At 45.5% G+C, this 27,820-nt stretch overlaps 1 protein-coding gene across 7 annotated transcripts; it reads left to right on the plus strand.

The window, feature by feature from the left end:
* Positions 1 to 27,500, plus strand: LOC8034248 (phagosome assembly factor 1). 7 transcript variants are annotated; one of them, XM_029992443.4, is made up of 13 exons: positions 1 to 396; positions 1,431 to 1,513; positions 1,568 to 1,651; positions 1,715 to 1,758; positions 6,089 to 6,168; positions 6,232 to 6,311; positions 8,610 to 8,716; positions 13,455 to 13,567; positions 13,894 to 13,970; positions 14,539 to 14,679; positions 21,341 to 21,541; positions 25,707 to 25,838; positions 27,182 to 27,500. In XM_029992443.4, the coding sequence occupies exons 1-13, from the start codon at positions 333 to 335 to the stop codon at positions 27,248 to 27,250; spliced, it is 1,275 nt and encodes a 424-aa protein (XP_029848303.1). In that variant the 5' UTR covers positions 1 to 332; the 3' UTR covers positions 27,251 to 27,500. The 7 variants fall into 7 exon arrangements, with proteins under 7 accessions (XP_029848303.1, XP_040360969.1, XP_040360970.2 ...); XM_029992444.4 differs by lacking the exon at positions 1 to 396 and adding an exon at positions 886 to 1,359; XM_040505035.2 differs by having other exon boundaries at positions 22 to 396; positions 6,089 to 6,311.
* The last annotated feature ends 320 nt before the right edge of the window (positions 27,501 to 27,820 follow it).

Below are 27,820 nucleotides of genomic sequence, written 5' to 3' on the forward strand. Positions count from 1 at the left end.
TGTCATAGAGATCAGTGGCGCTCGCTTGTCAACTGACTTGATCCAGTCACGTTGGTAACGTCGTAACGTTGGTAGCAAGCACCACTGTGGCAAGCACAGCAAGCACTGCAAGGCTGCAAGTGGCTACAAGCTCGGTGTAAGCAGCTGTAGAGGCTGCAAGCGCTGCAAGTGCAAGACCAAGCAAACAAAAACAAAAAACAAACATGGCGTCAAGGTACTCGGACAAAGAGTGAAGTGGCAGCAAAAGCTTCTTTGGAAACAATCGTGGCCAAAAGAATCCGCATGTTTTGAGTGGCAAAACGCACGGAGCTGGTCAGGACCAATCGGTCGCCATGCTGGAGCTTGACGTGGTTCCCGAGAAATCGCTGGGCAATGACCAGTGGGAGCTGGTACTTGGTGAGTCTGACCTCAGCCTGCTTCATTTCCGTCCGTGAAATCCGCGCCCTGTCGGGAACAACTAGGTTGGAGAATGGCAAGAGCTTCGCTTTCGCTCGCATCTTGTCGATGTGGGCCTGCTCTTGCGTCGATCGTGCTTTTAGCCTAGAACACATTTAGGATCCGTCGACGTAGGACGCAAAACGCGTCTCGTTGGGCTACCTCTCGCTCGATCATCTACCCCGACACGTTCTTTGTTTGGAACGAGTCAGCGTGTTGTGTGGTGTGTCACCAGAAGGCGAGGTTCTCTTCGTCTCATCTCGTTCGATGCCTGTCGGTCTCGCGACCACTTAAAGACGCCTGTTGGGGCTGCTGCGTTAGCCACAACCAACGGCTCTGCTACAAGCAGGCGATGTCGTCTGTTTCCGACAGAGCGACAATGTTACACTTCTCTTCGCGCCAGTCGTCAAAACGTTACAGTGCTGCCGCGCAGCTGACGAGCAGTGGAAAAAAACAAATCCAGCTTATGCGACAGCGTGCAGGGAGCGCGATCGCCACTAGACCAGACCTAAGTTGTTGTCAAGAGAATCAGCTGATGGGAGAGTCCATTACGGCCACCAGGGTTATGGCGACCTCACGTGAACGTCGGGGGAGCGCAGTGGAAAAGGTTGCCTTGACGTTTCGTAATGGCGTTTGTCGTAACGCGTTCGCTTTGAACTGACGGTACTTTGCTGATCGGGGGCTAAATCCATGCCTGTTTACTCTCGACAAAAGAAGGGAAATGTTGCGTCACCGAGGGCAAGCTTTGCTCCCGCCGTTCCCCGGAACGAAGTAGGAGGTTTCAAGTTGACCAAACACTGCTTTGGCCGTCGTAGGTGCGGCTATTCGTATTCGTGGGCCGTTCCAGCATAGAGTTTGTGTTATCTCGCGCGATGCAACGCGTGCTGACATGCTGCGACAACTGGCCTGGCAGTTTGCAGATGGGTGGGTGAGCCCACGAGAGATCTGATGGGCCGCGGAGCAGTCCTTAGTCTCGAGAGTGCTTCTTTCTCCAGGGATGGCCTTCAGCCAGGTGGTCCACATCCTGCAGCAACAGTTCCGGGCCATCAAAGGAGTGCAGATTATTTATAACGAACTGGTGAGTAGCGTTGGGGTGGCGAGCAGCGTGGCCAGAGTGCCTCTCTCTCTGCAGAACCCGTTGGCCAGTGACCTGGTCATTGTGCTCTCGGAGGACGGCATCAAGCTCAGCTTTGACCCCACCTCTCAGCGCCTCAAGGTGAGCAGGGGCCCCCCCCAGGGTAAGGGGCTGTGCTCACCGCTGCCTTCTGCTGCCTTTCAGATCATTGAGGTGAACGACATGACCAAAGTTAAATTAACCTATTGGTACGTACGACTCTCTTGGACAGTGTTAGCTGTAATCGCACGTTGGGCCACGGGTGTATTTGTTTTGACATTCACGGGGTGTTCCACCAGCCACTGAGAAAACTTCTATGGTGCTATATTGCGCGCAATTTATTTCAGAAGCCCTAAGGGCCCAAGGGGCATTACATAGGGGGTGTTGCTGTAAAATCAGTCAAGAAATCTAACACAAAACAACAATTCCAAAAAAAAAAAAAAACTGTCAAAACACACTATGAACCATCATGGAACATATTCAGAAACAAAAAAGTCAGCTAAAAAAAGGATTACTTCGATTCATTCAATGATACAGAAAACAGACTCAAAACTACAAACTAGAAACTAAAATTAAAGACAGAATAACAAAAATAACAAAAAAAAAAAGGGGGATGGGGGCTACATTTCAGTTACAGCTCTGAGGACCAAGAGAACTGCAGCCTGGAAGGCACAAGATTCTGTTCAAGTGACTATGCATGCAGGTAGCAAATTTCAATAATTTATTGACAATACTAAGAGAGTTTTGACATCTCGCTGTATGTGCAAATACTGGTAAAACCTTTAGTGCATGTTCGGGAAGAGATGCAATGCGCTGGCTGAACATGAGAAGATGCGAACAATGAGTCAACATAGTAAAAAAAATGAAAGAATGATGAGCAAAGGAACTTTATTCGAATGTCAAGATTTAAAAGGTTCAGTGCAGACACGCTCTGGTGGCGAGTGTAGGACCTTAGGATGAATCTTGTAGCCTTATTCTATACCGACTCAAGACATTGAGTTAGATTAGCTTGATGTGGATGCCATATAAATAGGCCGTATACTTTCTAATGTTTATTTATGTAAAAAAATTGGCGGATGTTTTTCGGTGCTTATTTATTTCCGAAATACTGGTGCATTTCGGTGAATTGTCTTGTGCAGATGCTTAAAACAGCTTTTATTGACGGAAAAAATTGCGGATAGAATCAAACAGTCAAGTCGAGAAATGGTTAAACTTTTATTTACATCTGATACACAATGTTCTTTGCCCTTCAATATTGTAATAAATGCATGCATACATTCCAAGGGTTGCATCTGTCATTCCCGCCCGCTCCTTCCTGTTGACGACGTGCAATTTCAAGAATGCGCTTTCTACACTTGCACTAGACACGGGAAGTTCCAAAATGTCTAAAGAGGCTTGGGAGCGTTATGGCCAGTCTGGCGAATGCAGCTTTTGGATACGCTTCGACCCAATCAATATGAAAGACATTTCAAACCACCCAACTATACTCTGTGCCACTAGTTGTGTGCAGTACAGGTGAAGCAACACCAGGCGAGGGGAGAAAGGGCAAGCACTAGGAAGGCTGGGGAGGAGGAGAAAAACCTCCTTTCCTCTCTAATGTTCCTAGTTCTCTCCCTTTCTCCCCTTGCCCTTCATTGCCCCTTCCTTGTGCCCGCCCTTTCTCTCTTCACCTGGTGTTGCCTTTGCCTGCACTGTACATAACTAGTGACACGGAGTATATAGGGCCCACAAAGAAGGAGGGCAAGCTTCAGTAGGGCAATCTACAAAAGGGCACAATGAGGACAAATTTTTGAGTACATAAACTGAAGGTCAAATTAATCAGTACTGACAGAAAAAAATATATCTTGGTTACTAAGAGACCCTAAAAAATCTAAAACAATGACTGTAAAAAGGAAAAGAGAGTTTGACGAACACCTACATAGAACTTTTTCGGTGAAAAGAAAACTGCCGCTTGTATGAAATTATCAAAAAACCAACATTTTCCAGTTTTAGCCACTTAACGGTGTTTTTCGGTTAAAACCAGAAAGTATATGGCCTGCATATAACTGAAGCATACTCCAACGTTGTCCTGAATAAGCAGGTATATGCATGAAGTCTCATTTCTGCATTAGCAAGGTACAGATAACATTTAAGAAAACCTAGCTTTTCTGGTGCCTTTTTAGTCATGTAATCTATATGAGTGTTCCAACTCGAATCGGGAGTAGAAAAGAAACCTAGGTATTTAAAAAACGGAACGCGTTCAGCCGCGCTGTTACTTTTTTTATAAAATTTGGATGGGATGTTTGAAAGCGTAGAGAAGGTCTTATGTTTAGTCTTATCTTCGTTTATTTCCATTCGCCACTTATGGCACCACTTGGACAACTGGTCAGAACGGCCTGCAAAATGATAACGTCATCTTTATTAGTTATCTGCCTGTAAAGAACGCTGTTGTCAGCAAATAGTCATATTGATGAACCGGCGCACTATGGCCTGTGTTGCTGCTGCGCCAAAAAACTCCAAACTCATTCATATTAATGAATCTATGTTAGTCGCCATGTCGTTGATATATATTATAAAACAGCAAAGGGCCCCCACGGACCCTTTTGTGACTCCTGATTTTATGTGCTGGCTATTAGATATGCAGTGGTCAATGGAGACTGGTTGATAGCGGCTAGATAAGAATTCCTTAATCCACTGAGTGGTATTATGGTTGAGTTGAAAGTTGGACGCTTTATGAACCCTTTATTAACGAGATATACAAAAATTGCATAAAACATTTGTTTTTTATGATATTAATGTATCAAATTAAAGAAAAAATTAAAGAACGGAGCTGAAATTAAAATAAAAGGTTGTTGGTAAACTTGCAAGTTATAGCTTTGTTGCCTGTGGGTAACACCAGGCAAAAGCCCGAAGGGGACTCCCTTGCGTAACCTCTATGAATCACTATGAAATGTCAATACTATCTGCGCATACGATAGCCCCAAGTAAAACAGTCGCCTATCGTAAAATAGTAGTGGCAAGAGAAAAACACTTATTCATATTTTTCGCCGTTTCGCCATTCTCAGTTGCCGCCATATTTGCGCTCCAAACTTCTTTTTTTCTGGTCAACTACTTGCGTATCATTTCACTAGATAGCGCTGTAGTTTGGATCTTGAAGACTGTTGCCAGACTACTAGGTTAAAAAAGAAGATAAAAATAAAAATTCTTAAAAAGAAAAAAGTAATTTGTTGATTGTGGGCAACAATCGTCAACAAAGGGATAAGTAGACGTTTATGGGGCACACGATGCCGCCTCGGTGGCTTCGAGGCAAAGCGCCGGCCTACGGATCCCCAGGTGGTGGGTTCGAATTCCGGCCGAGGTGCCCGCAATCTGATGGAGTCTTATTGCGGAGAAGGCACCGTGTAACCGAGCCTTTGAATGCACGTCAAAAGATCCCCAGGTGGTCGATATTAATCCTCAGTTCTCCGCTGGGGCGTGCCAGATGCCCGTCGTTGGTTTGGCACGTAAAACCCCCCAAATTTGACTTTTGATGGGGCACGCAATCAAAGGCCTCCAAAAAGTTACCAAATAATACCAGGTAGCAGATGATTGTTTCTGCGGCCGAGTAGCTAAATACAACGGAGAAATTTGATTTTGGAATAACGCCCATGTGACTGAAGCACATGCACATAGGCGCCAATTTGAATTGTAAGTTCTGCTCCATGCTATTCTTGGAGAAGTCGGGCAGTCTAGAGTTTGCCGTACCGAAACTAGGGAGAAAAAAAAAGACGCCGAAAGCTGTGGACCCTAGGAGACAGCACTGTGCACTTTTTTTACAGCCACGTCAACCTTGGATAACGTTACACTGTCAGATCGGTTCTTGATGACTCGCTAGTCACTACCCGTGCCATCTGTTGAGGCTAACGTGACACTTGTGTCACTCTTTTTGCATCTAGTGTCGTCACTCGTTTTGCGTCTACCGTAGAATACCGTGCATCTGCCCATTCCACACTAAGCGCCCATTCCCAAATTTGTAAGATCTGAAAAAATATGCACAGTACATTGATACATAAAATTGATGATTGGACAAGCGCCCATCCCCCATTTTTTTTTCGGTTATCTCAAAATTTTGAGTGGGCGCTTTGCCCGGCATTTTGCGGTAGGTTCGGCATCTTGGTTTCCTCACGGCTTACATTTGACAGAGAAAGTGCAGAGAAGCATTTGTCTAAATTATAACAGCAATTGGGGCATACGGTATTTTGAATATGGGCAACACATTTCCAATTGGGATACGATAGCTAATGTGGATATATCAAACATTTGTTAGTTAATTCTCGGTCCTTCGTTCGCTCCTTGTGCATTGGTACCCCCACTTCTGGCACGGTGGACGGTGTTTTTCGGTGGGAATTGTTGTACTTCGAGCACCCTTTTTTCTCAGTGGTTGGTGACACACGCCATATTTTTGGTGCTGGGAGTGGACGCCCCGTGGGGGCGTACGTAGAGCGGAGCTAACATTGTCCGAGGCTAGAGAGATGCTGTGTGCGTGAGCCCAGCCCCTAAGATTGGCGTCTTCCCCCCCAGCGGAAGCCCCTTTTGCTCGCCGGAGATCCTTCCCACGAGGCAGCAGATCGACGACTCCTTCGGTGCCACCCACCCTGGCGGTGAGCGCTTCCCTCGCTCTGCTCCCAGGGGTGTGAGACGTGAGCGACGTGTCTTCCCCTCAGATTACGACGCTGCCCAGCAGATGTTCGTCCTCAACTTCCGTGGCCTCTCGTTCTCCTTCCAAGCAGACCCCAAGCTGCAGGTAAGCGTTCCTCCACGGTGTCGCCCTTCCGGTTTGGGCTCCCGGGGTCACTGCCGTTTGGGCCTTTGGAGTTCAAACTGCAGGCTTGGAACACCGGGCGGTTACCTCCCCCGGGGAAATTCTCGGCTGTCGCTCGTGGGTACCCTGTAATGGAAAGCCCAAAATATTTGCAAATACAGTGAGTGTCCAGGCAAGCTGGTGGATGTTCGATCATGTTGAAAAATTACCAGAGACTGTGGTTAAAGACGGGATACATGATGGGGAAAACAGCCCAGAAAAAGCGGACTACGAAGAAGAACAAACACGACAGGACAATGCTTTATTCACAAGTGAAGAATTTTAATGGAGGAAACAGAGGCAGAAAAAAAACACATACACAGTATCCTAAAAGATCTGCAAATCTTTTAAGACACTGTGTATGTTACCATCGAGTCTGGCAAACCGTTCCAATCCCATATTGTTTTAAGAAAAAGTGAGTTCATAAAAACATCAGTTTTACAGCGGAATTCCTTAACCTTATACATGTGATCCTTTTTCTGTCAATCCCAGGCCTACAATGAAATATGTTATTAAACAATGAGTTGAAGGCTCTTCCTCCTAAAGCTTAACTCTCTCCATCGCAGTCTCTCTTTTGTACGTGACATACTAAGTCGCCTGTCATAATTTTTTAATAGAAAACGGGCAGCCCAGTTTTGTACTTTTCCTAGCTTAGTTTTTCGAAAAGCAGTGTAAGGGTCCCCATATGGTACAAGCATATCCTAAAATTGAGCGAACATGCGAAAAATAGCTTTTCCTTCAGGGAAGGTGGCACAGACTTAAAATTATGAGAGAGGAAGCCAAGCTGTGTTGGGGCTTTAGAAACGGTATAATCAATGTGCTTATTCTGACTTAGGGTCAAAGTTAAGAATACCTCAAGATATTTGTATTAGTGAGTGACAATGATGGGTTCATCCAAAACGAAGAAATGAAGAAAAATAATTTTTCCCATTCAGAAAATGATGTTACGGACATGAAAATACAAATAAAACCCGAAAACGAAGAACCCTAAGTATATATTACAGTACATAAAATGATGTAATGCACACTTTGTCAGCATATATATTGTAAAATGTATTTCACAATATACCGTAGAATACTGCACATCCGCCCATTCCACATTAAGCGCCCATATCCAAATTTCTAAGATCTGAGAAAATATGCACAGTACATTTATATGTAAAAATGATGACCGGACAAGCGCCCATCCCCCATTTTTTCGTTATTCTCTCTATATTTTGAGTGGGCGCTTGCCCGGTATTTTTACGGTATATGCAAGCTAAAATTATACTTTCTAAATGTCATCAAACTTTTGGGACAAGCATTTTCAGTCAATTTTGTTTAGTTAAACATTTGTCAGCAATCACAACACCTGTTTTATTAACAAACATTGTTTACATTAGCACCAATATGTTGACAACAATCTTTCAAAAAGAAGTGATCAAAATTCATCACTCTAATATACGCGTGGCTTCACACTCATGTCGAAGCTGGCCTGAAACTGCGCATGACCAAGTAAACATTCTGTCCTACATGGCTAGATTTGGCCAGTCTAGCGAAGGTCCTTGACAAGATTCCAGTCAATTCACTTTGCAAGTAGGCAAAACTCTTGCTAGTTTGTGATTGTTTTTATATAGATCAAAGTAGTATATGACACACTACCCCACATAGCAGCTGCTTAGCGGCTTTCTTTCAGTCTGAGTGCGTGACCAAGAGATCGTCAAATTTCCACCACTTGTTTTTGTCGAGCCCACAGTCATGTCTCGCAGGCTTGTACAAAATGCTAAGAATAAGTAGCTAAGTTCCTGAGGTTGAAAAGTAAGCGTATAGAGTACTAAATACTCAAATCTGAAAAGTATCAGAGTCTCGAAAAAAGTCACGTTACTTTGAATATACTCTTTTTCTGGCCGGTCAGCTACGTCCTCTTGGCAGTGACAAAGCATTGGACAAAAACCTTTTCTTCACTCTTTGGGATTACTTTTTGCCCCAAGAAAGAAACACAGCAATCTTCTTTCCTCCCAAAAAAAGGCTACAATAACTTGCTAGTTACTTACGAACTGGGCACAAGTTACTTGCAAAAAGTATTTAAGTTAGAGTACTAAATACTAAACTTCAAAAGTATTTATAAAATGCTAGCGTATTTGCAAAAGTATTTAAGGTACGGCAACTTGGAGGAGAGTATTTAAGTTATACAAACGAGTCTCTCGGTGGTAGCTGGAAGGCTTAGCGTCAAAGTGCTTTTGGGACGTTTGCGTGTTGCAGTCGAGGATGGAGGAGGTGATGAACTCGTCGCTTCACTTCCCCAACGGGACGTCTCCTGTGGTCTCCAGGATGGCCATCTACTACGGCAACAGCCTCAAGGACACGAGGTGAGATCACCTGCCCCACGTGCCTCGTTGCATTTGGGGCCGGATATATCCGCGCCACTTGCCGTATAGTTGTGAAATGGCTGCTGGCGGCCCCCGTGCTTGACTGAGAGTGGACACGCCCTTCAGAACTGTGTCGGCTGTAACTAGGCTGCGGTTACGGATCACTTCAAGATAGGCGCGGTCAGCGACCCCCCTCAGGGCAAGCGAACATGAACATAGCCACAAGTTTGTCACTGAATGTCACTTCGAGCCGTCATCGGTTCAAATGGCTCCATTTCTTCCTGGGTAACAATTCTGCATTAGTGGGTACTGTGAGATATGCGCTCTACATGCGATATGCACTCTACTCTGTTTTCATAGTTGCGTGTTATGTCTTCGCAATTTCGTGCCCAACTGTTTGCCCTCGTGACGTTTTGCGGCAATTATCAGTTTCTTGAGCATAACCAGATTTTTTGGAAAGAGTACAGGGACACCTCGTAAGAGAAGAAAACTGCATACCAGAGTTTGCCACAGTCGAGCTCATGCTAAAGTATTCTTGTGCCGATTACATTTATGCATGGGCCTGGAATCATCATCGTTGTAGCAGTTAGGTATATATAGTATTTTAGAAATTTTTCGTTTTTCTAAATGTGAGAGTGCGTGACCATCGCCCAAGTCTTGTGATACAATTCAACCGAAAAACTGTGATTATCACTCGGGTGCTTGGCCCCCTGCACGACAGAATAGGTGCAACTTCCATAAGCATTATTCTAGGCTAATTATATGCTAAATTATAAAGAGCCTAAAACTCCTAATTAAAAAAACTCCCATAAAGGCGCCGATAAAAACTGATTTTCAGCTTGTCTCATTTTCAGAAAAGTGACGAATGATTTTCTTGTGACGTCTGTAACGTCTGGGAGTAAGTGAGCAATGTTGTCATGGAAGTCATTAAATGCCATAAAAAAAATGTGCCATCTTGTCATATGTCTGTACATGCAACTCGGCAGCTGTGACATCGTCGTCTTGGGTGTCGGCGCCGGGCATTTTCTTTTTCGATGACGATGTGGGCGGCCACATTGTCGTTTGCATTCTCTTGAGTGTCCCAAGCGGACCTTCCACTGTAAAATGAGCCAGAAGAATCGGCGCTTGCACGTAGAAAGCTCTAACTTTCACCGGATGTGCTCTGAGCAGGTCAGTCTTACCGTGCGAAATCTCAAGGTGTAGTGTTCTCTTTCTATAATAAATGAGAGCAAAAAACTTGCCAAAGTCCACGTTAGACCCATTCGCAGACGACAGAGTTAGCAACGCTATTAACTTGGGGGCACCATCTCCCAATAGGTGCAGCGAGCAGACGGCACACTCTGTTTTCTGCTCGCTGTCGGGAGGTGGTGCCACAAATTAAAGGAGTCCTGCAACAAAGTTCTAACACCTATTTTATTGTTTACACGTCAACCACGTTCTGGCCACCCCACGGAGAAACCAAAACATTATTTATAGGGGTGGTGCAACAATTTTAACTTGGAAAGATGTTGCAGTTTTTCCACTATCCACTTTTTGCCACTATCGGGCAAATATGGCGGTCGAATCCAGGTCGTGCCGTGCCATGTGCCAGCTCAACGCACAACGCTGGGGTACCAGCAAGCATTGGACTCAAAATTGGTTCCCCCGCGTTTTATCTTCCACCTTTCGAACCTCTGGAAGCGAACTTCCAGAGGCTTGACTTTCTTCGAGGAAAGGACTGCCCACTGTCCTTCCATGGTGCTGATGAACGTTGATAAACGCAGAATGTCTGGCTCACGCAGTTATATAGGTCGCGTGCAGAGCAACCTGGGTCACAAGGCAATACTACGGTTACGACACAGTCTCCGGTAGAACTGTTTTGTTACGCAAACCACCGGCAGCATGTAAACACGGAAGCCAGAAGAGACGAGCAGAAATCGCGAAAGGACCTGTTCCAGCCAGTTCAGTGTTTTCCCGCTAGGTGCCGTTCATTTTGCTGGAGTCGCGAATAGCGAAACTTTATTACACAAGCTGGAGAAAAGTGCGAAATTCGGGGAGGTACATCGCGGAACATGAGCTGTTTACGCAAATTCTACAAAATGGAACAGTCTTAGCATACGACCGCCTCAAAGTTTGTAATATAAACATATACCCTAATTAGAGTAATTAACAAGTTATTTGACGAGTTTTTGTTAATTAGTTTGATAATAGCTATGGTAATATTCCCACCCAATGTCTGTCGAGCCATATAAACATGCAGTGAAAACCCACATTCACACTTTTCTCCCCTTTATTTAAAAAAAATGGCGCAGTTAAAAAAAAACACCCCATAGAAAATTAGCCCCTTTCCCCATGTGCAGTCGTGGATGACTGTTTGAACATGTCACATTCTGCTCCAACAGTAAAAAAAAAAAAAGAAAGGGGGTTTCATATTTATTTTGAGTAACTTTTTGTTGCCTTATTTTGAATTTTCAATTTTATGATGCTATCCTGTACTTTACACATTATTGCATCTTCAAGACTTTATTCAAGATAGATAGTGGATTTGTGTATTTTATATGCCCATCATTGCACCTTGGTGTTTGGCTTGGTGGTTACGGAGTTCCTTTATTCTAATTTAAGCACAATCTTCATGAACAGTAACCTGCTGCCTGGCTTACATGAATGTGGTTCATTCCATAGTACAACATTTCAATGTTTATGAGAATCACAGTCCACGTGTGTTAAGTTACAGCCCAGCACATGCATGTTTGTTGCTTTGGAAGGTGAGCAAACTATGCGCCACTTGTACCAACACTGAAAAAGGCACCGACCGTAAGCGCTTTCCTGGAATGGTCTATAAACATAATTACCCAAGCACCAAGGAGAATATGCATGCTACAAACAAGTTACAAGTGTTGGCATCTCTAAGAGAAGCTTTTCTAAAGAAAATTAAAACAAATGGCACATTCATTCAGGTAAGGCAAGCGTGTGCGGCACCTGTACCCACATTCCAATCAGTCGCCATGGTGCTTGGGTAATTTGTCAAAAAATTTATTGCGTGACTCTTCGACTTTCCTATGCCAGCATAATTGCTTGCTTGTGATAGAAGGAGAACAGATGTATGCCAGCAATTCGCGAAACTAGCGAGCCTCGGCTTGAGTGTACCGAGCTGCACAAATGTTTTTCCACAAAATTACAATGGCTTTCGTCCTTCCCTTTTTTATTGTTTGGCACGTAGGCGAAGGTCATACTCTGTGCAAATAGAAATCATTATCAACTTCAGATAGTACCTATAGTACCTACGCCTGTTTGCTCGCTGTTAGACGCAAGAAAGGCTGGCACGGGCATACCCGATTGCCGTCCGTGCGCCTCGCTTCCCGCCTGTAACGTCCCGTTTGGATGGCGTGGAAAACTGGAAAAAAAACTTGGTAGAACAAAGTTTTGGTTTTGATAGCAAACCAGGTATCACTTTTTTAATAAACTAGAGCGAATCTCGGGGAAAGAGATAGCATTTCGGAATTGGGAAGCCATCTGCATTCAGATGATGCCTTTGGATAACTAGGTAGCTACAAAAAATCGCGGAGTTCCCGTTTAGAAAATTCTGAACATTTTATAAATTTTTTTTTTTTTTTAAGACGGAGCAGCTGGGGTTCACATCATGCCGATTGTGTCCCTTTCTTGGAGTTGAGTGTATTGAGGACAGTGATGTGATCTCAAGGGTGCTTGAGTTTCTTCCAAACTTGGTTGGATTTGTGGACCATTCAACAATCAAGTAGTAAGCCGACGTGTGCAAGCTATAACACTGTCGAGAAGGCACTATGTGATCAAATGCTGTCAGTGAAACTGGCCTTCATGCTGTTAATTGCCGAGGGACTGGAGTCATTCTTGGCTCAGTTTTAGACAGACGAGCCCATTTTTCCTCTTGTGTCTTACGGTTGTTGTCGGATAGAATCGCCGAGAAGGCAATAAGTCCTGTTGCTCCAAATAGCCGTCGAGTTTCGCGTCTTGGTTCCCGGGCTTCGGCGGCTAAAGTTTGTTGATTGACACAAATACTGCTTTCTTCCTGAAGCATCCCACAACAGTTGCCAGCACTGGAGAGCAGTCGGCAGGCTCGTTGTAAGGTCTGCCAAAGGCTTCTCTGTCCCAAGCTCCACTGTAAAACAACAATTGGTGCCTGCACACTTTCACCGGATGTGCACTGGGCACCGTATGAAGTCTCAAGGCGCAGTTCTCTTCCTGTCAAAAATGAGAGCAAAAACGTGCCAAAGTTCACGTTGGGCCTGTTGGCAGATGACCAAGTTAGCCCCTATAGTGAGCAGACAACAGAGTGCGTCGTCTGCTTGTGTCGGAAGACAGTGCCATAAGAACGTCACTGACTTGATCATCTGTCAACGGGCCTAACATGGACTTTGGCACGTTTCTCATTCTCCTCGAGATTTTACAATGTAGGACTGACCTGCTCAGTGCCCGTTTGGTGAAAGTTTGAGCTTTCTATGTGCAGGCGCCACTCTTTCCGGCTTGTTTTACAGCAGAAGGTTTGCTTGGGACATACTATATTTGGAGGAGACATGCTCTTTTGGTTTGTATCTCTTGACCATGCTTATGAAGTGGCAGTTGTGCCGTCGCAGTTACCCCTTTTTGATGTTATGTGTTGAGCCTCACCAATGTCTCTGTGGATTTGCCGCTTGCCGTCGAGAAGCGGAGCGGCGTTTGTGCCCGGAGGGCACTTGCAGCCGGGGCAGGAGCTCTGGACCTCCAGAGCTTTGCGTCTTTACAGGCCACCCCCGCTGCCGCTGTCCTGCTTCTACAACAGCACGTACCTGCAGTCCCTGGAGGTGCTTCGGGAGAATGCCACTACTGTCGGAGTCAAGCTGACTCTCCTCACGGAAGGTACTGCTCATTGTCCGGCTCTGATCCAATTCAAACTACAACTGATTTCTGTTTGAGTTACCGGAAATTCCTCTAAATATATGATGCGAGACAGAAATATGATTTTGTTATAGTATTAATAGCTGCACATACAAAGCAGATTTGGGACGCCTTCCTCTATGAGGATTAATCACGAGTGGGCACAGTCGCGCTTTGTACAAAGGCGCACTCGTCAGTCGCTCTGGCAGCGTCGTAAAATGGCGCCCACGTACCATAGCTGCCAATGCTGCCAATACTGAGTGGTCAGCTGCTGGGGATCTGTACAGTGCTTGGACCTTGTCTTTCAGCTTACGAGGTGTCCAGGCTGACTGGCCCCATCGAGAAGACCCTGGTGAAGACCATTCGATTTGGAGACACCGTTCAGGTGTGTGGTTTTGCTCGTCGTAAAATTACTGCAACCTCACCTGAAGGGATTGTAGGACTGGTGGTGTTGAATGCGTTGCATACGAAAGGAATCAAAAGGGATGTTTCGGAGCGTGCAGGGATCAGGCGTTACAACAAATATGCTTAGTAGAAACGGAACTTTTTGGACTTACTGCTGTGGAAAACGTGGGGTTGTGATGTGGAAGCAAAATAATAGGCTACTGGATGGGCCCTCAGTGTGTGGCATAGCTGAAGAATTCTGCTCAAGTTAGTCTGTCCCGGTTGAGGACCCCGTGCAGGAACTGCAAGTTGTATCTGCCAAGCACTGTTGACGGGAGGGCGAAGCGCTGCGGCCGCACTCACGCTACAAGAACTGGTTCGGTCGGCCAGTGGGCCTGGGGCTGGGGTTTCTGTGTTCTTGAATTGCGGCTGGATCGGGTTGGGCAAGTGGAAATGTGCCACTGCCAATCTCGGTCGTTGGGGACGTGCAAAACCTACGCACATTCATTTGGAATTTGTTGCTGCCTCGGGGCATGGGCCCCTTGGCTCGTTCTTGGGCGTTCTTTCAGGACGTGGTGTCGGCTCTGGGTTCACCAAGCAAGGTGTTCTACAAGGAGGAGGACAAGATGAAGATCCACGCACAGGACTCGTACAAGCTGCTCACTTCCCGGTCCTCGGACTACTTCTACAACTACTTCACACTTGGAATGGTGAGCACACCCAAGGCCCAGGGGTACTTACCTACATCGCCCAGTGGCCATTATTGGACGTTTCGTGATACAAAAACATTTCCCACATTTTTAAAGCACAAATATTTCCCAAAATTATATACACGAATATTGTAAAAGAGAAGTAACAAGAAGACACCACTCTGAAGAAAGTTAAAGATGTATGTTGAATCGGAAGTTCCTGCAACAACATATTCTGGTAGACAATTCCAGTCATGTATCAATCTTGAAAAAAAATATTTTCATTGGATGATCAACCCTTAATGAAATGTAGTCGGGGGTACGAAGATATCTATCCTCGTTAATTTGTGTAAGGTTTAAGAAAATGTTTATAAAAATCTTTATTCTAGGTTATTTCCTCCACGTAGCCAGCAGCTTCCAACCTAGCTGTTTTTTTTTCAATTGATCACACTTTATCTCAAGTTATAATTACTCATAAGAATACTCATTGAGGCTTGTGACAAGAGGCAGCGTCGTCCCAAGGGGATGGCACCCCGCCCATTCTGGGTAGGCCGTTGGTCCTCCACCCTCAGTGGCCAGTTTAAAGGATGTGAGTGCGTGCTAGCAGCTCTTTGTGTCCCACCATTGTAGCGCCTGTTTTGTCTCCCGCATTTTGACTCGATGACTGCGTTGCGTTTAGCCCAATCTCCAAGGCACGAGTCCTCAAACTGGGTTTCTAGGAACCATTCAAACAATAGATCTGGAGGCCCACCGTCTTGGCATGCATTTTCATTTCATTTCATTTCATTTCATTTATTGTTCCCTTAAAGCGCCCGTAGGGCTTTACATAAGGGGGGGCTTTGGCAGCAAACAAAAACAAACAAAGAAAGGAAAAAACAGGATTAAAGGTTGCTAAATATCGAGAAAAGTAGCAAGTGCAGCTCTGAATCCAGATGAGTCTTGAATTGTAACAATATGTTCTGGCAGAGAGTTCCATTCTGAAAGTGATAATTGCAGTGGAGAGAATTTAAAAAGGTTGGTCCTTGGTGTTACCAGATGAACTTTCTGAGAATGGTCTGTACGAGGAGAAATGTGATGAGCCGCTGGACAGTACAATTCTCTCTTTAAAGGGGCCAGATAATACAAAGCGTGCAATGAAACTAGTCTGGTCAGTTTCCTTCTTTCCGCGAGCAGTGGAAGGCCGAGTTCTTTTTTTAGCGTAGTAATGCTAGTGTGTGTATAGTTTTTAAGAATGAACCGAGTTGCCCTGCTTTGGATCGACTCTAATTTCTGAATTAGGTAAGCCTGGTGGGGGTTCCATGTTGTAGATGCATACTCGAGCTGCGGGCGAACAAGGGCAGTGTAAGCTACGAGTTTTGTCTCCCGGTTAGCCATATGTAGTGTTCGTCTCAAAAAACCGAGGCTTTGGTTTGCCTTTACAACGATCTGATTAATATGAGCTTCCCATGATAAGTTTGACGTGAAATGAACCCCGAGATATTTGTACGTGTGGACATGTTCAATGGGTGTATTAAAAAGAGAGTAGCTAAACACTGTGGCACTTCGCTTAGTGTTGAAGTTTAAGAATTTTGTTTTTAGGATGTTGATTTGCATTTGCCATTTTTTACACCATGTTTCTAGGGTAATCAGGTCATTTTGAAGTTGAATGCAATCACTAATGCAAGATATTTTCCTATACACCACACAATCATCAGCGTACAAACGGATGGTTGAAAGAATACTATCGGGTAAATCATTCACGTACAAAAGAAAGAGCAATGGACCCAGCACGGTCCCCTGCGGCACTCCCGATTTTACTTTCTGATGGGATGAAGATTTGTAATCATAACAAACACTTTGCGAGCGATTAAAAAGAAAATTCGATATCCAGTCTATCACGAATGGCTCCACTTGGAAAGCACGTAATTTTAGAACTAGTCGATGATGCGGCACCTTATCGAATGCTTTTTGGAAGTCAATAAAAATTGCATGCGTCTCAGTTTTAAAATGCAGGTTACTGTGTATATCAGTTACAAATTCAAAAAGTTGGGATTCGCAAGAGTGAGACCGACGGAAGCCGTGCTGGTTTACAAAAAGTAGGCTGTTGGCTGAGAGGTGATCCATGATATTTGAAAATAAAACATGTTCCATTAATTTACTCGGAACACTCGTCAGAGAGATGGGTCGATAGTTCGTGAATTCATTCTTTTGACCATTTTTAAAGACCGGGGTGACTTTTGCCCTTTTCCAATCAGCAGGTATTTGGCCACTAGTTAGGGATTGCTCAAAGATAGAACAGAGGATTGCGGAAGATTCACATTTGCTAAGCTTAAGTAGCTTCGTCGTGATATTGTCAGGACCGGGGGCAGAATTTGTTGGGAGATGTTCTATTAGTTTCTGAATTCCGCTCACAGACATAGTGATTGGGCACATTTGTGTGGCTATGTCGTAATTAGGCGAATGCTCTGGTAAGGGGAAAATATCTTCAGAAAACATCTCGCTAAAAAAACGACTGAATTCCTCGCACACTGCACCCACATCGAGCTCGTCTCCCGCAGGATTAGTGAATCGGTGAGGCTTCGACACTTGCTTAGGGTTAACCGCTTTCCAGAACTTTTTGGGGTTAGCTGTCATAAGGTTGCGGAGGTCTTCGTTGTAAAACTTGTTCTGCGCTCGACGTATCTCTGTCTTGCATACTAATTGGAATTCGTCATACTTTGTCCACGCAGAAGGGGACAAAGACAATTTAGCTGTTTGAAATAGTCTCCGCTTTTTATTCAGTAGTCGTTTAAGGCGGTTCGAAAACCAGGGTTTCTCAATAGAAGACTGTATATTTATTTTTGGAATAAACTGATCACATAGATCAAGTAGCTTTTGTTTGAATAATCTCCAGTTTTCGTGAACTGTCCTAGAGTCAAAGCCAACCATGTAAATACTTGAAAAAGATTGCAAGCTACGACAGAAGTCATCGACGTTAGCCCTGGAGTAATCATAAATAGCTTTTACCAGCGGACTGTGCTTTTGCGTAGGAAGAGCAAGTTCAACATTTAGGGAAGTGTGATCACTGAGCGGTTCCATAAAGTTTACCGAAGCTATAAAATCTGGCTCCGAAATGAAAAAAAGATCCAAGAAAGCAGAGTTACGAGTTGGCTTGTCAACCATTTGAAAAAGAAAGAAGGCGTTTATCACATCAACAAAATCCCGACTTTGCTTTGAAAGTTTATACCATGCATCAAAAGATATGACATTTGGAACAACCGGCCATTTTATTTCGGGGTAGTTAAAGTCACCGGAGAGAACTATGAGATCATTTGGATAAGAACGAGCAAGGGTCTCTAAGCAATCATAAAGTAATGGCGAGAAGTCTGACAAGTCAGGTGGCTTATAACATGCGATTACTAAAATACAAACAGTAGGCGTCCTAATCCTTACCCAAACACCTTCAAAACTTGATATTATATCACACTTTTCAACATGCAAAGTACTTCTAACAGCAATCAACACTCCCCCTCCCCGCCGCTCAATCCTATCTTTCCGGATGATAAAATACGAGTCACTTAGGATTAATTCGCTATCTGCAATATCCGGAGTTAGCCAAGTTTCACTGATGATAACAACGTCTGCAGAGCAGGAGTGGACAGCAGAATGCAGCGCTTCTTGTTTGGCATAAACGCTTCTAACATTGGCAATAAAAAAGTTTAGGGTTGATAATGGTCTTTTCTGTTGTTGGGGGGATGACTTTCTGGTTTCCTGTAGCTATGAGGGAAGCTGCATAACACGTGCGGTTTCCCGGTCAAAAATATATCGCAAATTTCCGATAATTAGTTTATCGTGGCGAAGCTTGAAGTCACGAGCTTGTGCTTTTGCAAAAGAAAGGAGCTCTTTTCGTGCTTTACGGGTCTCTTCCGAGTAATCCTCGCTCAAACGGAAATCTGTACCTTTTAGTCTGTTTGCTTGTGATAGCACGAGTTCTTTATCTTTAAAAGAATTAAATTTTACGATGATGGGTCTGGCTGTCGTGGAGTTATCTTTGAAAAACCCAATTCTGTGCGCCCGCTCGATCCAAGGGGGGAGTATCTTGACACCAAGATTTTCCTCGCAAAAGGAAACTATTTTTTCTTCAGACTGCTTCCAGGTCTCACCACGCGCATCAGGTAGGTTAAAGAAAAGCAAGTTGTTTCGTCGCGAGTGATCCTCAAGAGTGGTAAACCTTCGTGTCATTTCCGCTATCGCGGATGTGTTTGTTGCAGTGATTTTTGATACCGCAGCCACGTCTTCTTTGATTGTTTTAAGGCTCGAAATTTCGCGGTCGATGTCGTCGATTTTAGATTTGAGGGTTGCTAAAACAGAGTCAGTATGACGTTGCTTTTCTTGCATGGATTTAATTTCAGCTAGGATTTCCGTTTGGCCGTTGGATAACTTGCTTAGTAGCGTTATGATTTGATTTGGCGATGTGTCGTCACAAGGCTTGTTATCGGGCCCAGGGTTGGCCTCAATATCTCCGGACAAGAGAAGTTTTCTTCTCATGCTATCAGCAATTTGACACAGGTCTGACACAAAAGAAACAAGCCTGGAACGCGCTGAAAACACACAATCATACACACAAGGTGGGCACGACACCGCAATGATGCACACGTTATTGCATCGGTAGGATGATGATGAAAAACCAACCTGGGAATGGACAGGATGTTTAAGACACATTCCGGCGGCGGTGTCGTGCCCAAGGCACTCAGAGGGTTGTGCCCGCTTTTGAAGAAATGCTCCGAGTAGATAGGGTTGCCCGGCTTGCCCCAGTTGCCAGCATCGTGGAAGGGATCCAACTGAAGTTGACGATGGCGGACCGAAGGTTTGAAGGAGTGGCGGGGTTTCTCCGGTGCGATGGAAAACGGGATCCGGTGCCGACCAAATCGGCGAACCAAAAAGAAGAGCACAGGTAACAGCCACAGCAACCTGGGAATGGACAGGATGTTTAAGACACATTCCGGCGGCGGTGTCGTGCCCAAGGCACTCAGAGGGTTGTGCCCGCTTTTGAAGAAATGCTCCGAGTAGATAGGGTTGCCCGGCTTGCCCCAGTTGCCAGCATCGTGGAAGGGATCCAACTGAAGTTGACGATGGCGGACCGAAGGTTTGAAGGAGTGGCGGGGTTTCTCCGGTGCGATGGAAAACGGGATCCGGTGCCGACCAAATCGGCGAACCAAAAAGAAGAGCACAGGTAACAGCCACAGCAACCTGGGAATGGACAGGATGTTTAAGACACATTCCGGCGGCGGTGTCGTGCCCCAGTGTTGGCTGCTTTGGGACTACCGTAAAATACCGGGCAAGCGCCCACTCAAAATTTTGAGATAATCATGAAAAAATGGGGGATGGGCACTTGTCCGGTCATCAGTTCTACATATCAATGTACTGTGCATATTTTCTCAGATTTTACAAATTTGGGTATGGGCGCTTAATGTGGAATAGGCGGATGCACGGTATTTTACGGTAGGTCTCTGGAGATTACTAATGGCGGTTGGCATTAGTAATCTCGGTGGACCCCGATTGCCGGAAGGCTTTAATAAATGCAAATTAGTATCGGAATATTGATTACAAGCTCGTAACTTGGTAGTTTTTAGCTTTATTTGGCAGGACGACACCAGCTAGTGCATTGTGTATGCAGGGTGTTTATTTTCTTCGTGAGGCCAGAATTTCGAGAGGTAAAACAAGGGAACTAGCACTAGGGCTAAGTTGGTGGCCATGAAGGGCACTAGAAAAGAGGTGCGTTAGCTGTTAGAATTTTGACGTTTGGGGACATATTGCACTTTCAGAACCTTGAGCTCATTAGGCCTGTTAACACACTTCTCTCCTCTTACAACGAGAGAACACACTGGCATCACTTATCTGGTGGAACACTTGGCGGTCGATTTCCTTCTTGTTAGAGAACTTTTGGAAATGTTTCTCTTAGATGCTGCCAAACCTCAGGTCTAGTAAAATGCAGTTTCAGGGTCACTGCATAGATGGTGCCAGTGTGTAAGAGAGGTTCATACGGTTTAAACAAGTTGCAACTGTGTCAACTTGCAACCTTTATAGCCGGGCCATGGCATGAGATTTGGGAATTGGTAGTGAGCGCTATGAGGCGACAGATGTCATTCTTGTACCAAATCAAAACTCAGCCAGCGAAGAGCACCCGCGACGTCTGTCCCTCCGCCCTGCGCGCACCCGTGCACCTCGGGCGATGCCAGCGCGCTGGTCCATGTCGCGGATGTGCCTGGTTAGTTTTTGTCGAAACCGTGTACGTCGTGTCTAGACCATAAATGAAGTCAAGGTCAATTCCCTCGCCCCAAAAGAAGTTAATTAGTTAACTGACCAGGACTCTCACAAGCACACAACTATAGTATTACTCTTTCAAAGTGTTCCCCGTGCACATCCAGGGTGCCTTGCTCCAAAACAGCTACAGGCACATTCCTTGCTGCTACGATTGCTGGATCTGCTGGGCACATTTCGGGCACATCCGAGAAGAATTATGGTAACCATGAATCTGAATGTTGAGTGTGAATGCCAACTGATCGAGCACCGAGTTAGCTTTGCGTCGTGTGTGTGAACAGGAAGAGGCCAGGTCTTGTGCTGCAGAGTACTGATACAATGCCTCTGTCTAGAGTGTTGAGCTGTGAACCTGCTCGTGTCGTGTTCTTTTGGCGTTGACGTGGAGCCGATTTGTGCCCCGCAGGACGTGCTGCTGGATGCCAACAGGCACACGGTGAAGAAGTTTGTGCTGCACACCAACTATCCGGGCCATTACAACTTCAACATGTACTACCGGTGTCAGTTCAGCATTGCGCTGCGGGTGCCACCCACCCCGGAGCAGCGCAGGGCCACCCTGGTGGACGTGGCGGACAGCAGCGCCCGCCTGGTGACGGCTTTCACCAAGGTGCCTGTCCCGCTGGCCTCGCGTGCACGTGCTCCCCCTTGGGAGTACCTTGCGCCCTTCTCCCACTAATCTCGGTGCCTGAGCCGGCTCTTCAGAGACCGGTCCATAGGAGGCGGAGTTGGCTGTTCTAAGAATACAATGCAAAAGGCTGGAATAATACTTACCGTAAAATCCTCGGAGATAACTGCGTGAAACTGGGAGATGGGCGCTCCTTAGGTCAACAAGGTGTAAAGATACGTCCTTTGTGTATTTTCCAAAAGTTACAAAATCGAGGAGTGGGCACTTATTCTGGAATGGGCGGATGCTCGGTATGTGTGGTCGCTGTCAACCAAATAGGCGAGCGGTAGAAAGGTATGACTTAAAAAATTGTCTTTTTGAGAAAATCAACTGGAAATATCTAAAAATGGTGGTCTTTTCTTAAATTTGCGCAAAGATACAATTGCATAGTGGATATGAGAAATGCACCAGCAAACTACTTTCATCCGTAGCTAGGCGCAGATAAGTAACTGAGTTCTCGAAGAATTTGCCCTGAGCCGAGGAACCACCCCTAGTTCAGAATGGATGCAGTAAAGCAGAGCAGAGCCAGTAGACCTTGGAAATGAAATGGCACGTAACAGCAGGTGTTTGGTGATAGCTATGCATCAGTCAGTAGCTCAGACCCACTAAGAGAGAGACTGCAAAAATGGGTACTTGGGGACAGGGACGGTTGATTTGGAAGCCTGAGGGACCCAGCTTGACAACCTGTGTGCTGTTGGGGAGGGTGTTGAAGCGGCTAACTTTACAGCTATACCCAACAATAATGACTCGGCGTTCGGCTGACATAGCCGAACACTGCGTCGGTGTTTGGCTGGGGCTCTTTTGTTGCCACTCCGGCCTTGCTTGAACAATGCAGCGTGCGTGTGACCAGCACCTGCTCAGCACAGAGGCCCAAGTGGGTAAAGCTCTGGCTTTCAACAGAGATCCAGCTTGTCGCACCCTGCCATGGTCACTCCATTTATTGTCTACGGGTTTTATGCTAAATGGTGCCCCGCACTCCATCCAGGAAGATGTCGTAAAGAATAGACTTTATGGTCTTTTTGTCGACTTAACGCCAAGCTCTGGGGAAAACGGGCTGGGCAGACCGCCCTGATAGTTGATCTCCTCGCATATACAGTGCAATTCACTTATAGCAATACAAGCTATAACGATGTACTGCTTATAACGACCAGTTTCTAGAGTTCCAAGACTAGAAGCGCTCATCTTTCAGTCTAGATACAACGATAATCGGTTATTGGGCAGGAGATCGAACTATAGGGGGCGCTTTATCGAGGTTGTTGTCCCCACAGCCCGGTGTTTACTAACACAGCATAACAAAGAAATTGAACCTCGTCATGCACGGCCTGGACACGAGCGCTTCGCTCTGACCAATGCTGGCTTTCGAATCGTCATCTTCGATATCGCTGATCAAAAACAAACAAGACAATTCGGTTTGTTGCCCCCACAGCTGAAGCGTGCCGCTAGAGGCATGACTGTTCGATCTCCTCCCCAATAACGATAGAATTTTTGGGTTTTCTAATTATTGTTATAGGTGGATTGCACTGTAGCATCCAAAATTGGAAGCAGAGTTACTGGTGGTGGGGGGCTGGCAATTTCCTGTGAAAAACAACTTGAAGCATCTTGGTAGGCCTGCCAATAGTCGGCGATAGTTCCCGCTGGGTAGGAGGTAAAGGCTGGGTGGCTGAGAACGCCTCTAGTGAGCTGGTGCGTCTCGAGGGTGCGGCAGCCAAATGGACCCCCTAAAAGTCGTCCACCAAAAGATCAGTGGAGAGTAGAAAAGACAAGGAACATGCAACACTGTACTGTTCACCATGCCATCGTACCAACTCGCCCAGCTTACCACACTTCTGCACTATTGTGGACAACTTCCAGACCACTCTTTTTAAGGGAAGGCACCGCCTTTTTAAACCAGTCGCAAAATGTCCATGAAATTTGAAGGGTACATTCATCTTGCTGCCTAAATGCACTGTATGACATAAAATCTCCGTATGGCAATTTTCCGATAAGCTACGGGAGAGTTATACATGTATTGGTAAAAGTCGTCTCACTTGGCAAGGAAATCTATTGTATAAAATTACTGCCAAATATTGAGCATTTCTAAGCTTCAGCCGTAACTAGAACATGCGGGGGGTGTGGCTATCTATTTATACCCTGAAATCTCGGCTTTTTCTATACAAAATGACAATTTGAAGAGCATTCCACATAATGAGGCATTTTCTCCTCATCGAAAGCTTACTTTTTGGCAATGAGAACTTCATTTAAATAGAAAAAATTAATATATCTAGCCACGTTCCTCATTAAATTTCAGTTCAGAAACATTCACAGCGAAGAATAAATTTGGCAGTTCATTGAAATGATAGATTTCCTAAAACGAAAGTTGCTGCATAAAAGTGAAACTGAGAAAAACCTATTTGAAGTTTCCACAGCACTACTTTTGCTTTTACTGGTGGTGGTGGCAACTAAAAGGCACCAAGCGCCTAGATGGTGCCTTCTGCTTACACCCAATCTCCTGCATGACCTTGCTGAGGGAGTCCGAGCTTCAAACAATTTCTTCGAGTGTCCTTTTATTGTCAGCATGTGGACATTGATTGTGAAGCGAGCGAGGAATTGGATAGGCTTGCAATACACTATCCGGCGTCGGCAGTTGTGGGCGGGGCAAGCATCGTTGAAATATGAAGCAGACAAACCCACGTGACTTTCTATAAACAAGTGTTGGTTTTGGTTAGTTTTTTGTTCAATCCGGGTGGGCTTTTCGATTTTTGGCCATGTGCATAGCCTCTTTCATGGGAAAGCTGAACTTTTTGTGGTGTTCTTGCCCAAATAGTGTTTACTCTCAAACAAATATGTTTAATGTACTGAAACTGGGAAGAAATGGATTTCCAACGAGAGTATGATCATCATTCTTGGGCATACCAATGCGGAGCTACAGTTCTGAGAAAATAGGAAATATAAGTTTCACATTTCCAAAACATGATTTTGCATCTTCAGCTTACCGAAATTGTTTTATTTCTCCGTAAATATATAGGATATTCCAATAAAAAGTTGCAGGAGTGTGCACTATTGTTGAACCACAATGGAAAAAAATGAAAAGAAAAGTTTTTTTTTTTTAAATTGCAAATTTAAGGTAGTGTCCACCCTTAACAAATCGTGAAAAAATTATATAATGCGGGAATGAACAAAAATAAATTATTAAAAGAGCAATACAAAGTCCAAGAAAAACTGGCTTGCTCAGTTTTCTGTCTGGTTTTTTCTCCAACTCGGTTTTCTACTTCTGGGCGTACTTTTTCTTGATTGCGGCTGAAGAAGTGCAGATGTCACTATCCAAAACGTCATTGCTCATTCATAGATTAATCCAAAGGTGCATTTTGGATGCATTTATTTGTTTGTGCTTATTACTACCGGAAAATCACCGCCCATTTCCGAGTCTTCGCCCACCCACTTTTTGGGCGAAGATCGATTTCCAAAAAAACACTGAGCGATCGGCCACCTCTACAAATACCCCAGTGTGAACATTCATCCTACCCTAACGATGGGGCCGCAAGCCATACAGTTGGAGGATGTCTATGACAAAGTTAAACGAAGGAGAGAAAGACGCTTCGCTTTGTTTACGCATATCCTCCCTGATTTCCGCGACCCCAAAGTCGGAGTACATTCGTGTCAAAGGAAAGTGATGGGGTCATTTTTTTCATGTCTGGGGTATGTACGGAAAAACTAATTTGGATTAAAGTAAGCATCTGAACTCCCAGAAAATTATATTTTCAGTGAAAAAATTATTTTTATTTTTGCTGATATTGTGCTTTAAATTTCTGTAATTTGCATAAAACCTACCGCAAAGTACCGTGCATCCGCCCATTCCGAACTAAGCGCCCACCCCCAAAATTTGAAACATCTGAAAAAATATGCACAGTACATATATATGTAAAATTAATGACCTCACATGCACCTATCCCCCATTTTTTCACGATTATCTTTAAATTTTGAGTGGGTGCTTGCTCGGTATTTTTAGATATGGTAGCCAATACATTGTAAGAAAACAGTTGCATACCATACAAATTTAGGTGAGCGCACTATGTGGTAAGCAGGGCCACGGTGGGACGTGGGGCAGAGTGTGAGCCCGTTGCTCTTGCAGTGGGACGAAATCCAGGAGCGCCTGGTGAAGCCCTCGGAGCGCCCCGTGGTGCTCAACCGGACCTCCTCGACCAACACCACCAACCCGTTTGGGCCGACCTACTCGTACGGATACCAGGACATCATCTTTGAGGCAAGTCAAGGAAGACTGCCCTCGTCCCACTTCTGGGGCCGCCTGCCCGCAGGTGTCCCACACTTTGCATGCATGTGTATCACTACGCCATATTTTATGCACTAATCGCAGAGGGACGTTTAGAGCTCTCTCAGTTTTTTTTTACTTGCCCTGTGCCCTGTGGCCACGGCTGAACACAAAGAGTGGCACCGTTTTTTCCCCCACGGCGATAAACGTGGGGGGGCACGTTGAGTCGCACGACACCAACAAATTCTCTTAGTAGGAAGAAGAGAGTTCCCCAATTCCTCCGGCGTTGAGCGAGGTCTATAATCGGTGGCAGGTCAAGAACCCACTGGAAGCCCCTTCCACCTCTTTCCACTTTAGCCGAGCACTGGTGGAGAGGAGGCGACCTTCTCTCCAGCGTTCACTCTGCTGAAATGGAAACAGGTTCTGGTTCACTCTTAACCCGTCACCGACGGCCCAGCATATTTAGTCATAGACAGGGTTGCGTGTTTTCAATGTTTATTTTCTTTGGGATTCGGGGTGTTTCGTTGTCGGCCAAGGAAATTGTTGGCGCTCATGTGGAAGGAAACGGGACATGGGTGTGGAATGTCCCAGCCTCTAAGGAACTTGTAAAATGTTCTGGTGCCAGTAAAAGAAAGGAACGAGATCCCGAAGAAAGCTTGGTGGACAGTTTTCGAGTGCATCCGTGCTCCGGGTAACGAATTCATCGAGCTTTGATGGTTCCCGAACAGCTCCAAGTCGGGGGTTACTCTTCAGGGTTTATCTCGATGGAATACCCAAAACACGGAATCCTCGCAATGCTGTCGTTACAAGCTCAAGTCAAATAGATATTTATACAATGCTCACTGGAATGTATTCTACGGGTAGAAACACCACAAAAATTGAGGACAAAGTTGAAGGTTGGGGAGATGTATTCAACTTTGCTTTAACAATGTGCTTTAGATGTATCCCAATGACATTTTTTTATGCTTTGGCCGACGGTTCAGAGTCGCTCCGTAAGCTCTCGACCATTTCTGTTAAGACTAATTATGAACTGCTATTTTATCTCGATACAGTTGTTCTCGATTTCCGGTATTTGTATACGATATCACCTCTGACTGGGTGCCTCGCTACGCGAGAGTAGCTTTTATTGTGTGGTTCAAACTTTCTTATTTGTGGTAGGAAGAGACATTAATTATTATTAGGGGATTCCCAAGATGTAGACAATGATGTGGGCGATGCCCAGCTTGTTTCCAATTACCTTTTAGTATGTAAGCGGTTGGTAAGTCGAACCTAAACCAATGTGACTCGTGTTTGCGTGTGTGGTAGTCTCGGCGTGAGACAAGGCTCGGTGGGTGCAGGTGATGCGCAACAAGCACATAGCGTCGGTGACCCTGTACCAGGAGCCGGCCTGCCAGAGTGGCTCATGACTAGGGCACCCACACCTGGCACGCCTCTGGGACGACCGACGAGCACACTCTTGTCCGGAGCACGGCGGGCGGACCAGCGGCATGGACACCCGCTGCGTCTGACCACACTGCGTCCGACACTCCTCCGTGGGAGGGTCACCAAGGCGTTGTTTTTCTCGCAACGCCGCCAGTGGGAGCTGCCACTAATACTGGTGTGTGTCTCGATTCCACGGGCATTTGAAAGGAAAAATAAACTGTGGTTGCTCTTTTAGTTGCGAGGAACGGAGCTTGGAGTTAACTGCGACCCGCGCTTGGGGCTTCTCTAGAGCACTCTTAGCGAGACTTCTCTGCCAGAGACTGCCATCTTTGTTTCGAGCAGCCCCGCACGGTCCTCTCGTGGACATTTCCGCGTCTTTGAGGAGTTGGACAGCAGACGTTTCACCGACCCTGTCGATCTGCGCAATGGGCAATGGTAAGCGAGCTGGGTGCTTGCTTCATGGGGGGGTGTCGAAGAGGATTGCTTTACTTTGGTTGGAGGTTGTCGCTAAAATGTGGCGGGACTTGTCCACTGTGGCGACTGCTCTAAAGGAC

This window comes from Ixodes scapularis, unplaced genomic scaffold, assembly GCF_016920785.2.
Source record: "Ixodes scapularis isolate PalLabHiFi unplaced genomic scaffold, ASM1692078v2 PGA_scaffold9__187_contigs__length_104089568, whole genome shotgun sequence".
NCBI classification, from domain to species: domain Eukaryota; kingdom Metazoa; phylum Arthropoda; class Arachnida; order Ixodida; family Ixodidae; genus Ixodes; species Ixodes scapularis.